Source organism: Opisthocomus hoazin, chromosome 2 (assembly GCF_030867145.1).
Source record: "Opisthocomus hoazin isolate bOpiHoa1 chromosome 2, bOpiHoa1.hap1, whole genome shotgun sequence".
NCBI lineage: Eukaryota > Metazoa > Chordata > Aves > Opisthocomiformes > Opisthocomidae > Opisthocomus > Opisthocomus hoazin.
The window spans coordinates 32,647,097-32,665,133 of record NC_134415.1 but is presented as its reverse complement, the minus strand read 5'-3'; the positions used below and the strand labels follow the sequence as shown (position 1 = coordinate 32,665,133).

The following is an 18,037-nucleotide window of genomic DNA, read 5'->3' as shown; positions in this document are numbered from 1 at the left end:
AAGAGAAATTCAGATGTTGTGAGGTGGGTTCTCTGAACTGTCACTTCTGTAATACTGATCCTCTGCTTCATCGTGGAGTCATGGTATGGTGTAACAAGTCTCACCTGTATAGCTGCAGAGAATTACAAGTTGGCTCAATTTCCTGTATTTTTTAACCCTCTGTTGAGAATCTGCGTTATAATTCAATGAATTTATGAAAAAGGGTACTGTCTTTCTCAGTATCATATTGCCCCTTCACCATATCTTTTATGATTTCCTTCAGTGTGTTGCAGTATCCTCACGACACTGCATTTGCTTTACTGAAGTTTCATTTGATGCCACTGTATACATTACAAAGCAGGATGAATGAAGAAGTTTCCCCTGTGGTAACAAGAGGGAGGAATATTTTTAAATATCACTGGTAGTAAGGCTCAAATAGAACCAACAGTGCTGGAAACTTTCTGTCTTTGTTTTCAGTTGAATTTATTTCAGGTTAAATTTGTCCTTTGACTAGGAGTCTCTTGTTTATATGACTGATTTGTACTTTTTGTTTTCAATGTATTTCTTATGGTGGATGTTTTTTGGAATCTCGTGACAAAAGTTTACTAAGTGTAGTTAACAGAGGACAAATTATGTTTCAACAGACCACTATTTGAAGGAGATAATGATTTCTGTGTATGTTTGAAAGAATCTTTCCCAAATTTGAAAACCAGAAAATTGACAAGAGTAGAGTGGGGGAAAATCAGACGATTAATGGGAAAACCACGGAGGTAATTTTTTCTTGCTTTCTTTCTTTTCAACTAAGAAATACATGTAGTTTTGATGTTACTGGAGTTGTTCCTTCTAAAATAATTTTGCATGCAGGTAGTAAAGCAAAATAATAGCTGAAAGTAGAAAAACATTTTATTGAAGAGATGTTCTGTGAGTACACGCCCTGCTTCCCCTCCCCTCCCCCCCCGTTCTTTATATGCTTGTGTCCAGTCCATGTAGTTCTCATGAGCCTATACTTGGAAAGTTCTCTTGCCACTCTAGATAACTGAATGTCCAAGCTAGGATATGTTGAAATTATTATTGTATCTTCTATGCTGCAGTGCTTCCTGGCGTGCAAGACAGGCCAATTTTTCACCAAGTTATTTCTTCTGCCTATAACTATCTCTTCCTGGGGAAAACAAGTGCACATTTTAATCTCATTCATTTTATTATTTTTTAAACTGTTTTATAGATCCTTAACTTTTCCTGGCTTGCCTGTCAAAGTAAGAGAGGAGAAAGTCACCTGTAAAATATTGTACATTGTAGAGTAGAAGCCAGAATTTAATGAAGGGCATCGTGTATTTTCTCTAGTTTAGAAAAATTAATTTAATTCTTAAACCCACTAATTCAGTTCAGCCTTCTCACAGAACCTATACATTTATCCTGGAGAAGAGAAGGCTCAAGAAGGATCTCGTCTCTGTGTATAAGTATCTGAAGGGAAGGCATAGAGAAGACGAGGCCAGGCTTTTTTCGGTGTTGTCTGGAGACAGGACAAGAGGCAACGGGCACAAGCCGAAACACAGAAAGTTCAGTCTTAACATAGAGAGACACTTTTTTTTACTGTGAGGGTGACTGAGCACTGGCACAGGTTGCCCAGAGAGGAGGTAGAATCTCCATCCTTAGAGAGAATCAAAGGCTGTCTGGATGTGTTCCTGGGCAGCCTCCTGTAGGTGACTCTGCTGGAAGGGTTGGAGCAGATGACCTTCAGAGGTCCTTCCCAAGCTCAATGATCGTATCATTGTGTAAAATTAGGAGAAAAATGTAGAAGTAGTGCTGCAGAAATAAGACCGGTTCGTTTATGAAAATACAAACACTAAAGAACTGAATCCATTTCACAGATCACTGTACGGAGTTAGATCATATTTTGTCTGATGGAGGCTATTTCATCTCCTATACCTGTAAACAATTTTACATAACTAAAACCAAATAATTCCTTTTGGAAAGCTGTTCATATCATTTGAGCTTAACTGAGATAGCTTTTCATTCCTCTATCATCGTGCTTCCTGCTGAGAGGGAAATGGTGTACTTGGAGGTTAAATCATCACTTATTCTTTGACTCTTGCCAAAAGTGGGTACCACTATAAAAGATCGGCTTGCCTTGTTTAGCAGTCTGTTGGACCATTGATAAAACTTCCTTGGCCAGCAGGGTGGCTATTGTTGGGTTTGGTTTGGGTTTTTTTGTTAAGCTATCATATAGTTAGCTTTTTAAAAAGAGAGACTCATGCCTAAGGAACCACAGGTCTAAATGGGTAGGAAGTTGTTTTATCTGAATTCTGAAGTACAAATATTTGAGTGGATATGGAGTCTCATTTTGTTTGTTCACCAAAACCTTACAAGTTTTTGCTTTTTATCAACATAGAATAAGCATTCCTGTTTCCTTTTCATTTCTTTAATAATTAAAAAAAAAATAAAATTACTGGTAGTCTTTTTCAAGATGTCCAGAGTGGTCTTTGTTCTTAGTTCTAAAAGATTTTTAATTATTCTAAATAATTCGAATGCTTTTTCAAGATAATTTTCATGTACCTCTAAAGCAAAGGTTTTTTTACATTATTATTCTGTTAGAAATTTCTTCTGTCTGTCCTCATCATATGCAAGTAAGCTAAATACCGTGTCAATACTGATATCTCCCCATGAGGGAAGAAAAAAATAAGACATTTTGCATCCACAGTGTTGATGGCAGAGGATAATAGTGTCTCTGTGTGGTAGCTGTGCACGTGGTTGTCGTCTTTTTTTTTAATTTTGTTTTAAATGTATTGTAGTATTTTCTTATGTCTACTGCTACTTTAAATGTCCTATCACACCATCAACAGTGTGGTTGATTGGCACAACAGTATTCTTCATGGGAGCCTGCAAAGCTTGTAAGATTCCAGTAGACTGTGGGGAAAGATATTCTTCAAGAAAAGGAAGAGGTAATAGTTAGTCTTGTGTACTCTGTATAAACTTAATTGGGGTTGTGAAATAGCAATGGATATGAGTTAAGCTCAGATATGCTTGTCCTGCCACTGTATGGTGGTGATGATTCCTTTGTTAGTTCAAATTCTCATGACCGAGATAGAAACTGAGAATAATGTTCAACCTTTTAAAAAGGGTCTGCAGAAAACTAATGAGGTTGCAATGTGACATAGGAATGGCATGAAGATGGGATAACCTTTATTAAATACATTTGGGGGATATGGGGTTGGAGATTTCCTTTAACAGAAGCCAGAAATATGTTGCAAATACTTCCTACATCCATGACCTAAAGCATTCAGAAGGGAGACTTCTTAAGAACATCAGAGCTAGCAGTAAAACAGTAGTTGCTGTTGTAGGGACCTCCAAGGTCAGTGATTAATATATCAGCGTTTGAATTTGCATTTCTGAGAGCATGGGTCAAAGAACATCAGGTGATATCTGATGTTCATGATGCAGAACCGTGGACATGATTAGAATGACTATTAAAGTCTGCATTGCTTTTTTTTTTTTGGCCTTTTTTTGTTTTGCTGGGACTAGTCACTCTGTTCTGCTTGATGGAATTGAAAAGCTCTGACCTACTGTTTGCTACTTCATATTCAGAGCCCATGACGAGCATTATTTCACACTTGTTTCTCCCCAATAGTAAATATGAAGCAAATAGTATCTTTAAATAAGAATATCCAAATAAGCTTAGCATAAGTCTCCCAACCACCATCTCTGCCATATCCCTTTCCAGATATTTTGAATTCCTAATGAGGATCATTAGGCAATACACAACTCCATGTAAACCCATTCTGCTCTTCTGTGGTGAACTGGTGATTGGGGCACCACCTACAGTTGTTCAGTCTACAACACAGTTTCTAGACTAGTGGCGACTTGTGCGATGATGGTGATTGGAAAGCCTAGTAAAGGAACCTGCAGTGCAGTGCATTACTGCATATACCTGACAGAAATACATCACAGCTTCAGTTCTTTCCTGTTCATTCTGTGATGTTGGTTTTTTTTTTCATGTCTTGCTTGGGACTAAGGTCTCTTTGTGTTAACACTGTACACGCTGGACAAAACGGATGGTCTATGCCTCATATAACTTACAAACCATGTATGGGATAAAAGGCAAATGATGTACGCATATAAACAAATGAGTGTGGAGCTGCTGGTCAGTATGAAAGAAAGGGGTCTCAGCATGCTGGCAGCTTAGTTCTTATGATCTCGTTGTACACGTTGCAAGGAATAGAAGTTTTGGAGTATAGTGACATGGCTTTGTGGAACTCTCCGAGTGAGGTGTATACGGAAGAAAACATAAGAAAGTTTATTTTGGCATATAATAAGACAGCAGTAGAAGCAGACTTGGAAATAGGAGCTGACTGCTCAGTGGCGAGTTAGAGATAAATAACTGAGGAAGATCTTGAATGGATTTGAAATGGAAAAAAAAAATGCAGTGTAGAAGGGGGAACCAGCAGAGGAGTTGTCAGTGTCTTCTAAACAACCTTGTAAAATAGGGCTTTTTATTGATCAGTAATCAATATACAACTGTATGAGTTCCACAGAAAATGTTTAAATTGAATTTGACTGCAGTAAAGCAATTAACAAAGGTAGTAAATTATTTGATAAACAACTGCTTCTGCAACTAAGCAGACCTAAAATAGCACCTATACTCCTTTTTTTGAATTACTTTTCATTCACACAAGAATGATAAAACTTTTTTTTAATATGGAAACATAGATAGGATCAAGTCCTTAATATCTTTATACTTTCGATATCTCCCTCGTGCATCATGTCTATTCAGTAGGTTAAAAGTGAAAATTAATAAAATCGAGGGCCTTGAGAGAAAATCCATCTTTTAGATTACATTTTAAGACACCTCCCCTAAAAAGGGGGAGGGAACTGCTAGAGATTATCTGATTTTATACAATAGCCCAAGTTCAAATAAATTTGTACTTTTACTGTGATCAATCTCAGAACAATTCATCTGCACAATAGAGGTTTTGTGGCTGAGTTGTACTCTGCACAGATGCAAGGAGATGAGGCAGAGAAGTGCCCTTTTATGTTCTGAATCTGGTACCCTTTCATACTAAGTTAGTTTAATTGAGCTAATGAGTACATGTGAAAAGGTTCGACTATGTAAGTGATGGCAGCCAGAGACCTCACAGTAAGTCCTCCTTGCATGCACTGAACTGGTATTCAGAGCAGACTGGATGTGGGACCTGCTTTAGCTTTGTGGTGACACCAGGTGAACCTCTATAAGCAGAAGAAGTCCTAAAAAGTTGTACTTTTCCGATACACTGACGCAACAGCTAGCATTCCTGGGTATTATTTTTAAATAAACGGTTATTTTAGGAGCAATAATTCTGGGGAGTAAGACTGTCTAAATCCGGTCAACGAAATCCTTTTCTCTTGAATGCTTCACCCCAAACTTTTTCATTTTCCTTTATTGATTTGTTAACTATGCCTGCTTATTTGACGTGTCTTCACATCTGTATGTTTTCAGTGCTGAACTTAAGTATAGTTTTACCTAATTGTATTATAGGTGTTCCTCTGCATTCTTTGAGGAAGAGAGATCAGCGTTAAAACAGAAACGGCAGAAAATAAGACTTTTGCAGCAGCGGAAGGTTGCAGATATTTCACAGTTCAAAGATCTTCCAGAAGAAATTCCATTACCACTTGTAATAGGAACAAAAGTTACAGGTAATTTCTTAAAAGCAAGCAAACATAAAAACAGCAAAGTGTTTTGCAAAGATTTTAGTAAACCATAATATACTTAGTGCACATAGTTAAAATAAATATAAAATATCAAAAATTGTACAATTTTATTATTAGCTCATTGAGAAGGTGCTTGTGAACATTAGCTGGTATTTTTTAAACAGTGATATGGTTTTGAGGTACAAACTTAGTATGGTTTATTACTTCTGCTGTTCAAATTGTAGGGGTTTTCTTTTATGTCTAGTGTATCTAACAAATCTTGGAGAGAGAGATGCTTAAATGCAAAGAGCCGAGTGCTGTCTCAAAGTTCAAAATGTAACCTAATATAAAACTTGAGCTTTATTTTTCCGTAAATATTAAAGTACATGTTTTGAAACAGATGTACAATTGATATTGCAATGCAGTTGGACATGTATACTAAACATGACATTGCCTTACTGAAAAAACTTACATATAACTGAGGAAGGAATATTTTTAAAAACATTCCACAAGTTTTGGCTAATTTTGTAAAAGCTTCAATTCCTCCGTCCTGTCTGTTTGTGATCCAGATGCTTTTCACTTAAGCGTAGTATCTCCCACCCAAGCCACTACTGTTCATTGCTTTTTGCGTTCTTCAGCAACACTGCCCTTAATTCTTGCTGAAGAGCAGGCATGCACAACACTGCCTCTCCTCACTCTCCTAGAGCTGTATCCTTGAGCTGCGTTCCTCATTGTCTTTTGCTAAATATGCAGTCATCTGTGGAAGTGATCAAGGAGAAATGGTATGCAAAATCATCCGGAAATTGACTTTTGCCTGCAAAAATCTGTCTGTCAGAAGGTATTGGGTATTACATAGTATTTTATTTAGACATAAGTGTAGTGCTAAGGATTAGATTTGGGAAATACTTCACTTGCAAAGATAAATTTGACAAAAATTTGGGTAGTATTTCTATTGCATACAATTCTTTTTCTGGGTTTACTTTTTTTTTGTTTAATATGTGGGTTTTAAATATATGTATAAAGGGTTACTTGCAAAAGATGTATTAAGTTGTATTTTTCTCAGTGGTATCAGAACATTATAATGTTTGGTTTGTTGTTGTTTTTGTGTTCTGTTTTGTTTTTTAAGCACGTTTGCGAGGTGTCCATGATGGACTATTCACTGGACAAATAGATGCTGTAGACACTCTTAATGCTACGTACAGAGTGACTTTTGACAGGGCAGGTCTTGGAACACACACAGTTCCAGATTATGAAGTTCTTGTAAGTATTAATGACACATTCTTAAAATAGGTGTAGTAACAAATGAAAGAAGAAAATTTAAAATATTACATCCATGTGGTATTGTCATAAAGTAGAAACAAACATAATGGATGCATGGAAAATTCCAGGGGAATAAGCTTCTACTGTTTATGGTTTTATAGAACAGGATAACTCTCTATGATAAATAGTTCCAGCCTGAGCCATTATGTTTTTACTAGACCTACTATTATAGGTTATTATAATAGTCTGAATTTAATATGAAGAAATATAATGAGCAGTGTAAGATCCCAAAGACTATTCTGCTGTTGGATCCTGGCAGGGTTTGCAGACGATGTTCCAGAAAACCTGGCTCTTTGTAATTTGCCAAAGTCTGGAAAGGCCTGTGGTACTTGCAAGCAAGTATTTTGAGTTGATTGAACCTCATTTTGAAACTTCTTATGGTAACGAAGCTACCTGTGGGGATGTTGCTTTGGTCAAACAATTTGGGATTATTTCCTAGCTCATAGGCTTGCGTAATGATTTATGAGCTCCAGGAACTGTTCCTGTGAAACAGTCTGACCTAGACTGCAAGCTTTTCAGAGGATCTCACTTTCTTTTGTATCTTGTGTAGTGTTGAGTCTACTAAGGGCCCATAATTTGTCCAGTCTGTGTCATGATCTGAGTTTGGAGCCTCTACTGAACTCCTGTTCGGTTTGTCTGCAACTTGCCAATAGAATTTTTGGAAATGTTCTTGCAGGTTTTATTTGATGTCATGCCGTAACTTTGCGAACTCCAGCAATGGAGTATGATTTTGAAGCTCCTGGTAGCCCAAAAAGCAAAATGTTAAATCTTTTAACATTGTTGGGTTGGGGTGTGGATGGGCATGGCTAGTCCAGATTCCAGAAATAAATTATGTATTCCGAAAGATGTGTAAAATCAATTAATCTGGCAGCTGAAGTAATGCTTCCTTTTCCTCTCTTCCAGAGTAACGAGCCTCATGAAACCATGCCAATTGCTGCGTTTGGACAGAAACAACGGCCTTCAAGGTTCTTTATGACCCCTCCACGATTGCATTATACACCTTCACTCCAGTCTCCAATTACAGTAAGTTACTTTTTTCATGTAATATTAATCATTGAAATATTTTCGGAGACATATTGAAGCTGTTACCTTAAACAGTTTTTGAGATAAATTTTCTGAGATTATTCAGCAAGATAAAAATTTTAGCAAAAGCCTCTAAAAATAAGCTGTTAAATTAAATGTACTTTGTTTTTTAGGACAGTGATCCTTTATTAGGACAATCTTCATGGAAAAGCAAAATTTCAGGCACAGATAGTGAAACACTAGGAGGCTTTCCAGTAGAATTCCTCATTCAAGTGGTAAGTGTTAACTGCAACTCTTAGTGTATTATCTTTTTGTGTTTATTCTGCCGATTCTTCTGCAGTTAAATGACCTTCTGTTGATTTATTACAGAATTGGTGATATCCAAATTGACTTTTGAAAAGATGTTAATAATATTTGGTTTTATTCTGCCCCCCTGCCCCTTTTTAATTTTCTCATTTGTCCGTAAGCTTTGAAATATGCGGCTCTTCAGGTGGCAGGAGGGTCTTATGTCTCCAGAAGCGTGTCTTATTTTTCACAGCTCTACCACTTGGTCTAAAAAATGATATTATTTCTACCTGCAAACTTTTTACTGTGCTAAGACATTTTTGTTTATTTATTTAAAATATACTTGTGTTGTGCAAAGAAGGTTTGCCCATGTGCATTGTCATATATTGTATAATACTGTATTTTATGTTATGTCATACCCTCTTGGAGAAGAAAAGAAGCATTCTTTTCCCTGAAAGCAAACATATGTTATAGATAAGAAAACTACTTTTTCTCTTCATCCTTATGAAATAATACCTCAATGATTTTTATACGCTGGTTCAGAAGAGTACAGACAAGTAATGTTAGGAAGCTGAGATTCACTGAATATCAAAACTCATCAAAGCAACTTGCTCTGCAGGATGATGGAAGAATGTAATTGCTCGTGTTGGCTTAGCTTAAGATCTGTGATTGAATTCTTTAACAATTAAAGTTGATTTTAATATGCTAAAGGAGGTGATCTGTGTTTTAAATATTAAGCACTGAGAAATGATATTGCTAAAGGCTTCTCAAATTTTAAAGTGTATGTAATTGGTCAAAAGAATCAAGTTGTGTCTGTAGCTCACATGAGATGCTAATATTTTGGCAATTCAACCTATTTTATTTGACAGAATGATCTATTCCTTTTTTAGGGGAAACTTATTGTATAAAGCTAATTTTGAAAAAGGTGGCTTGGCATCTAGCTTAGCCAAGAAAATTTAGAATACGTGTAGTTGCCAAAGGATTAATTATGTTAAAAAATGAAATACACAAAAGATATGGTCTTTGTCTGCTAAACTGTATCTGCAACTATCCTACTTGAGTCACTGAGTATGATCAATGAAACCAGGTAACTAAAGTGTATTAAGCTTTAGAACTATGAAGTGTGTCAAGTTGATGTGTTTATGACACTGTTTCTGTATTTTAAATCTGAACATGTGTGATTTCTTAGTCACATTTGGTGGCATATTATTACTCATTATAAGGAAATATGAGTTTTAAAAGTATAGACCTCTTGCCTGTGTTACAAACAGTGGCATTTTACAAAGATACTGCATTAATATGTATTTTTGCTTGAAGACTGTCAAAAGATTTTGAACAAAATCAAGCCATGGATTTTTGGCATTTGTTTGTGAGAGCAACTTAATACTTTATCCGGGTTTTTGATAAAGAATCATGAGGCTTAAAAAAACACTTGTTGAAGGACTGTGCATTATTTTTAAGCATCAATTTTTTTTTTTTTATTAGAAGTTTAAGGATGGTACTAAAATTTGATGGTGTGAAATACGTGAGACTGGTGAATACTGATTACTGATTGCACTGCATTCGCCAGTCCTGATGTATTTTTATGTTAAAGATGACCATTAAAGATGTTCTAGCCTTTCTTATATGCTGGTACAGTAAAAAGGTCAAAGCTCTCATTCTGATTTAAATGGTGATTCAGGAAGTAAATGATCAGAAAGTGTTTGATTCAAAGAAAACTTTCTGGAGAACTATTGCCAGGCAATTATTTATGATATCATGAATAAACAATTTCATGGGAAAACTTTATTTTGGACAAAACAGAAAAAAATGCAGCACATCTTCAGTAAGTTTTCAACCCAGCCCCTTAGCTCTCTTTTACAGATTCCAAAATTACTTTGGAACAAAAGAAAGTGTAGTCAAAATCATGTGCAGACACGGACAAATTAACATTAGGGATATTCTCTTTATGTATAACTTGCAGTTGTAAGCAAACATTGGGACTTGTAACACCTGTGTTAATCATAGTTCTGTACTGGTGAGTTGTAGTTTTTCTAAATCTTTGTATTAATTTCTACATGTTTACATTTTGACATCAGAGACTGCTGTTCTTTCTGGTTTTTTATTGTGGACAAACGTAAGCATATTGGGAGAAGAATGGCTCGAAAATTAATACTACGATTTTAAGAATAAAGTCAACAATAAACAATTAATAATTCTTTTTAAGAAGTCTTTTATGCTTATGTGCAGTATGTGATGTATCCTTCAATATTTCATAGGCTATACTGCAGCTCAAAATCTATAGATTATATTCTTACATTCTAGTCAGTATTAAAATTTGGAGGATGTTTTTCCAAATGTTCAGCTACAGCTTGTCCCCTACTCCCCGCTGCTTGTTTTTGGGAAAAAAATGAGGTTGGGAAGGGAACAGTCTAGGACAAAACAGCTTGTCTGCAGGATTGCTGCATGCCCAGTAGAGGGGGCACGGTAATGCAGCACCTCCAGAAAAGGAAACTGGTGAACTGGGTTCTGCCTCATCGCTGGGGAAAGGAAGCGATCTACTCAACTTAAATGCAGTAGGAAAAATCTGAATATGGATACTGGATTTTTGCCTATTTTCTGCTTATGAAAATTTTGAAAATATTCCGTAGTAAGTTATTGCACACTTTACTTTGACATGCTTCTGTTCTTTTAAATATTCTTTTGCCTAAAAAATGAAATCTAAAATACAAATCTAAACGTACTGGTTGGGTTATTCCATAATCTCTTTTAACGTGGAAAACCATTGTACTAAAAACTCATTTCCAGTTTTATGAGAACTATAAATTGTAACAGTAAACAGGATGAGTTATGCTGAAAATATAGCTGTTAGGCAAGAATTTCTCAAGGAAAATAGTACTGAACTCAGTTAAACCATTCGCTGAGAATACTGGCAAGTGAAAATGGAAGTCTATTTAATAAAATGTATCCATGAGAGAAAGTTTGTAGACACCACAGATACAGTGAAAGGTCAGAGTTTCTTGTAGAAATAATCGGATTGTCTTGATCACTGCAGTATATCTGGGAATAGAATGAATATAATATAAAATCCAAGCTCATGAACTGGAGAACTAGGGCCCTGCATCCTTGAATATGTCTGGACGTTGAAGTAGAAGTTAAGCACCAAATACCATGCAAGTTTTGGGAACGGATAATATATTCTGCATTAAGTTGGGGACTTACCAGCTTTATGAAGGAGAATGACTTAGATGTGTTGGGCAGTTGCCGGATGGTGATGACAGCAGAGCTTGATGAGTAACTTCTTGGCAGCAGTGGCAGATGGTGTACAGTGCTTTCCTTCTTCCCAGGTGTGGGGTTTTTTTTGCCAACGTGAGCATTTGTGTGGTGTGTTAGAAACTAGACCAGAGAAATAATCCAGCTCACAAGTAACAATTTTAGAACTTTTTTTCTTGCCTTTTCTGAATTTGTTGTTTTGTCATTATTGGTTCCCTGACTGGGTTCTTCATGTGCTGGCTCAGCACGGGCATTGGAGGATGACACAAGGGCAGAAATGAGCAGCTAGAATTGGAAGAGTGATAACCTGTGCAGTATTGCCTCTCTGTGTCTGACCATGGCTTGCCATCAGCTCATAAGATGCATCTGGCAAAGTATTTGTGGTAGAAAGAGAGTGTCGTTCTGTAGTTCTAGTTTACAGGTCTGTCATTTGGAACACCAATACAGGCTTCCTATTGCTCGTGTTCAGAAAAGATGGCAGTGAATGGAAAAAAAGATACAGAAAGGGCCACAAAAGTTTAGGAGACCAAGAGCCTTTTATGGAAGAGGAGACTGGGAAGCCTTGGGTTGTGATTAGTCTAGTGAAAGAGCAGTGGAGAAGATATTCTTTTACCGTCCCTGAATAAACAGGGATAAATACAAGGAGGGAGAGCCTATATCTAACTGAAAAACAGCCTTGGCAGAACAAATCACTATGAATTGAACAGGAATGCATTTAACATGGAAATTCCAGGAAGATTCATAATTAGCTGAAAGATGTCCCAGAACAATTTTCCATTAGGATTTGTGAGGGCAAAAAACCTGGCTGCATTAAGACTGAACTTGAAAATCAACAAAGGGGATCATATATAAGCAGATGTATGTTGAACTAAGAGTTCCTATTTCTCCCAGTCCTATCTTCCACTACTAGGATGCAGTTAACCCCTTTGAAATTTATAAAACCTGAAACCTTGGCTATGTTTACATCAGTAATAAAACTGTTGCTGGTTGTAGTGGAGCTAGGATTTCTCTCAGGACCCTAGAGAGTATGAGCAGTTTTACGAGTGATATGTGTGTTGAGAGTACTCCCAGTGATTTCCACTTCAGCCTGCGAGGTCCCGAGGGCAGCAGGAACAGGGTATTCCCATTATGAACAAGGGAAATGGAAAGCCCAGAGTTGTTCTATATAAAATAGATCCAATCTCTGTACTGCGTTTTACTGCAGGAGTGTACGCAAAGGGCTGGTGCTCAGTCGAGAGCACAGCTGAGAACAGGCTGAGAATTGTGTGCAAAAGGTACGGTACGGTGAGGTGAGTGAGGATAATTGTAATACATGGTGACAACACCCTTCGATTTCCTTCAGGCTGCAAAAAAAAAAAGAAGATTCTCATCCTCTGACTGTCCATAAATTATATTAGTTTTCTTATAAAGAATTTTGGCTGATGTATTTTTGCATTCTCCAATCTAGGGCATTTGAAAACACTTTAAAAATCTCTGGAAAATCCATCATTTAAGATGCAGAAATAAGAATTAATTAAAATTAACTTGATGAACAACTGAGAAATATATTTTAAAACAATGAAAGAAACACACATTTTATTATCTTGAATTTCTATGGCATTTCAAAACCCCTTGAGGACGTATTCATGCTAAAAATAGTTCCTTTGTTTTAGACCAGGTTATCGAAAATCCTTATGATCAAGAAGGAACACATCAAACAATTGAGAGAGATGAATACAGAAGCAGAAAAGCTGGTGAGAATGTTCTCTTTTCAGTTCTTAAGACAGGATATGCTTTAACAGCTAACATAGATACAATTAAAACTAGAGTCTAGATAAAATCTATATGTTATCGCTTTCTATAATGTGAAATTTTTTACATTCATCTTAATTTTATTTTGTGGATGGTAGGTACTTGTTTATTGAGCTTTCTGGCTAAAACAACTCAGTTCAGAGGTTTTCTACGTAAAGCTCTGAGTGCCCTTGGCCTGCATTTAAAATTACATACCAGGGCAGCTACAGCATAATTAGCAGCAGCAAAATAGTTTTTCTTGCTAAGCTTTATCTAATCATCAGTCAGTAAATCAAAGTGATAAGAATGCCTCTTCTGCCATCCATGGCTATCAATCAACTTGAAAGTGGAAAGCTATCGGATTCAACCTTCTGCTAGCATCCATTCCGACAGTTGTCTCTGCAATGTACAGACAGAAAGCTAAAGGTTTGTGGAGAGGAGAAGCAGTCCTTTTTATTTCTTGAAACAAAAATGCTGATTTTGGTTTTTTGTGTAGAATATTTGAATGTTGAAGGATTTGATTTATGGTGGTAAGATTTTCCTCTGTCCTTTCAGTGATCATGTGCACATGTATGTTCTGTTATTCTGCTTCCTGCTGTCCCATCCCTATGGCTCTGTAATTTTCTTTTTTTTTTTTTTTGTGCTGTGATGCTGCTCTTCAAAACCTTGTTACCATTTACTACATTTTTTTCTGTGCATCAAATGTTTTGTCTTTTAATTTTGCATATTAATAATTTAAAGAGATGCAAAAAGAAGCAAGATTAAAACATATCGTTACAACCTGTAACTCTGATACTGAAAAATTACCTACTCTTCTCCAAACAAACTAAAAAAATTGTGTTTTTTTTTTTACTGAGATATTGGTACTTTTGCATAGATAAGGAAATTCATAGCCTTCCTCTGACAAGAATCCGGACATTAATGTGTCATTAAGCTACTAAGTCATAAATTAACTGTATTGTGGAATAAGAATATAAAGGAAAGTGAGCAAATCGAAAGAGCAAAGAAGCAACAGGGAAGAAGGAGATCCAGGAGTAAACATTAAATCTGATATATTTTAGCTCAGTTGTAGCCTAGATAAGGACTTTGAGATACTTTTTAAGTTCTTCCCTTGTGCTGTTTCCTTTGTAAACCAGCAGGCATAAAGCAACCTCTGTTACTATTCAAGGCTGTCCTGATAAAAATAGAGGACGTAAGTCCTTTCTGTTGGGTCATATTCTTAGCCTGTCTTCTAATCCTCTTTGTCCCTTGGCAATCCCATCTATGTTTGTGCAGCTGAGTATACGTTGTTTCTCCTTTAAAATGTCTTTTCTTTGAACAAGAATCTTTTTCCGGCCACTTGAATTTCAATAACATATGTGAACATGAATAAAATGTAATCCTTTGAGTCAGGTATAGTTTAATTGTTAGACTTTGATAAAATTCGTACAATTGTGATTTGGTGATTTAAATTAGAGTAAGACAATTGTTTGGTTTAAAGCAAAATTTTATATATAAATATATATATATATATTTATATATATCTCTCTTTTATAGAGACTCTTTTTAATATGACTGATCCGATATAGAAATAAACGGAATTGATCAAAACCAGAACTGGTCCTGAATCTAGTCTGGCAATAACAATAAATTTACATGAGGCAGGGGATGCCTTCAGAGGAGCTAGCTGCTAATACATACAGCTGCACATCTTCTATGTCATTTTTCTGAAAAGACAGCTTATTAATAGTTAAGCATCTTGACATCACTACTAGTCTTGGTTGCAGGCTAGAAACAAGTTACCATGTACCTAAAACAGTAAATGCTTTTCTGATAGCCATTTGGATAAACAAATCTTAATAAAAAGGATGCCTGGTTCATTTTTTCACTTGACCTGCAATGAAGACAAGGTAAAGGTGATGCTGGTCGTTCCAGAGAAGCAAGCAGATGCTCAGTGACAGAGATTTTACTTGCCATCCATCTTTTGTCTGCCACTTCAGCTGTTTGTCAGTATTTCCAGATCTCAGATTGCTCCTGGATCAGAAATGTTGCTGATGCTGAGAAGTAGTTCTTTCATCATCACTAACATAGAATGCCCTTAGCCTTTCACAGCTAACCTGGAGTAGCCCTGTCTGCTCTAGGGGGGCTGGTTGCTGAAGAAGTCTGCAAGTTACAATTTTTTCCTCACCTGCAGGAAGTATGTCAAATTTATGCTCTTAGGTGAATTCTGAAGTTATGGTGCTAGCTTAAAGCCCTATTAATTTGGTATTCGGACTTGTCAATCCCTGGAGATCATTTCAGTGGTAAAGTTTAATGGGGAACTTGGAACTGAACTGATAACTGAAACCTTGATTTTGAGGTTTTGATCTGGATCCTCCTGAAAACTTTGCTTTATCTCTTGGTGTAAAATCTATAGCTACAGGTTTGATTGTACGAGGTACCTGTATCTCAGACTTGTGGCTACGATGCAGTGGAAATAATCCCGCTTATCTTGCAAGAGGCTATTTGTGGAGGAAATTTTATGATATGTTGTATGCTTTGCTTCAGTTTTGTAACTATAACCCAGACAGTGTCAAGACACATTGTGAAAACACTGTAAGAAAAAAGTACTGTATTCTGGTACTAATTTTTTGTGGAAAACTGTGCTTACCCAAAATACTTATGTTACCAAGTATAAACTCTAGTAACTTTCTTTTTTGGCACAACTGTTAGCTGTAGCAGAAGGTACGTAGCACTGAGTCATCCTCAAGTGACCACTAACTTACTAGACAACTGTGCCTCCCGTCCTGCAGCAGGAGTGGTCGTGGCCGTGTTGTCCTATACTGATCTCCTGCTGACAGGATAGTTTTCTGTCCGTACAGCAGAGAGAAGCTACACCCAACTACTGGAGAAATAAGCAGGTCAGATCACAGTCGTCTTCTCTAGCATTTACCACCACAGGTTAGCATGGTACTTTATGAAGAGAATAAAAGCATGGTAGTTACTTACACAGATGTCACTTGGAGTTCTAAACAGTGACACTACATTTCAGTATTTCGTATGTTAACGTTTTTCTATTAACACAAGTTTCTCAATATTGTTGTCAAGTGAAGATTCCCTCTGATGAGTTCAAAAGATATAAATGTACAGTATTGTATTAACTTTAATACTCTTTTTGTCTTTTCCACAGAAATCCTATTCTATGCCCATAGGCATTGAGTTTCAGAGGAGATACGCAACTATTGTTCTAGATCTAGAACAACTAAACAAAGATTTAAATAAAGTTTTGCATAAAGTTCAACAGTATTGTTATGAGGTAAGATTTTGCTGGAATACATATTTATTTAATGTTTTCCATAACCTAAGTACAATAAAATTTAGAATTTACTGAGAATATGGCATAGGTGGGGGTCGCTTTGAAATGCAGCTAGTAGCAGCTGTATTGGATTCCTCCTCTCTCTCTGTCCCTGCCTCTGTCTGTCTGTGTCTTCTACCAGAATGCAGACACTTTTGCTGATACCAGTGGTCAGTTTTAAAATAGACATGCATGTACATAAACAAAGAAAAAATACTGTGTGCTATATACCTGTGAACTCTCTTTGAAATCATTTGTCATTTCACACATACACCAAATGCAAAGGCAATTTTTAGTCCTCATTTCTCTTCCTTGTATCTATGCAGCTTGCTCCTGACCAGGGCCTCCAGCCTGCCGACCAACCAACAGATCTGAGGCGCAGGTGTGAAGAGGAGGCTCAGGAGATCGTCAGGCAAGCAAATTCCTCAACAACAGGACAGCTTTGTGTTGAGAGTGAAAATTTAACTGATCTTATCTCTAGACTTACAGCAATATTACTGCAGATTAAGGTAAAATATTTGCAAAAAAATACGGTTTCTTCCATAAAATACGTAGTGTTAAAGCTCTGTCAGTTTCTTTGTGCCTAACTGTGAGAACATTTTTTGTTTTCTTCTCCTACAGTGTCTAGCGGAAGGAGGTGACCTGAATTCCTTTGAATTTAAATCACTAACAGATTCATTAAATGACATTAAGAATTCAATAGACTCCTCAAATATCAGGTATTACTTTTTGAATATTTAATTCTTAATTACACATTTTGTGTCAGCAAGCAATTCTTACTGTATTTTGGAGGTGAACATTGATTATAATTAAGGGTTTTAATCTGGTAACTTTTACTTGTAGAAATGGTCCCTTCTTTTAAAAGGGGTTTCTTAAAGGGAGTGCAAAATTAGCAGTTTTGTATTTGAACCTATCAGTGAAGTAACCTGATTTAAAAAGAAAAAAAAGTTCTAAATTGATGCAGCAACAACTAAACTTTCTTGCTCTTCATTCATTTATGACAACTTCATTCATTTATGACAACTGAACATTTTCAGATTTTGAAATCTCACTAGTTAGATGTATTATAAGTTATTTAAACCACAGAACAGTACAATTTCAGTATTCTTTTTTGCATAGTTATTCAACCTTTTGTCTAGAAGTACTAAAGGCTGGCATATGAGCCTATTACAGCTTCTGACCAGCTTCCATTAGCAATATTTTCAACCAAGAAAAAGAACAGCCATAATGTGCCAGATCAAAGGCCCATGTAGTCTAGATGGGCCGTTTTTCAACAGTTGTCACAAGAAGGTGCCTGAGGAAGCATTATAAAAATAGCAAGAATGTGGTGATACTTATCATGAGTACACAGCAGCCTCCACCAATTTGTGACCAGGATGTTTTTTACAATTATAATGCTGCTAAATTACATAATTTAGAAAACATACCTAAATG

The 18,037-nt window shown here is 36.3% G+C and overlaps 1 protein-coding gene across 3 annotated transcripts in view; it reads left to right on the top strand.

Moving 5' to 3' along the window:
- Positions 1-18,037, top strand: part of LIN9 (lin-9 DREAM MuvB core complex component) — a 42,133-nt gene that overhangs the window by 22,179 nt on the left and 1,917 nt on the right. For all 3 annotated transcript variants that reach the window (XM_075413093.1, XM_075413094.1, XM_075413092.1), the window contains 9 exons: positions 624-749; positions 5,489-5,646; positions 6,767-6,900; positions 7,864-7,983; positions 8,157-8,258; positions 13,173-13,253; positions 16,439-16,564; positions 16,930-17,112; positions 17,225-17,322. In XM_075413093.1, the coding sequence (XP_075269208.1) occupies positions 624-749; positions 5,489-5,646; positions 6,767-6,900; positions 7,864-7,983; positions 8,157-8,258; positions 13,173-13,253; positions 16,439-16,564; positions 16,930-17,112; positions 17,225-17,322 (1,128 nt within the window). The remainder of the gene's footprint in view (positions 1-623; positions 750-5,488; positions 5,647-6,766; positions 6,901-7,863; positions 7,984-8,156; positions 8,259-13,172; positions 13,254-16,438; positions 16,565-16,929; positions 17,113-17,224; positions 17,323-18,037) is intronic.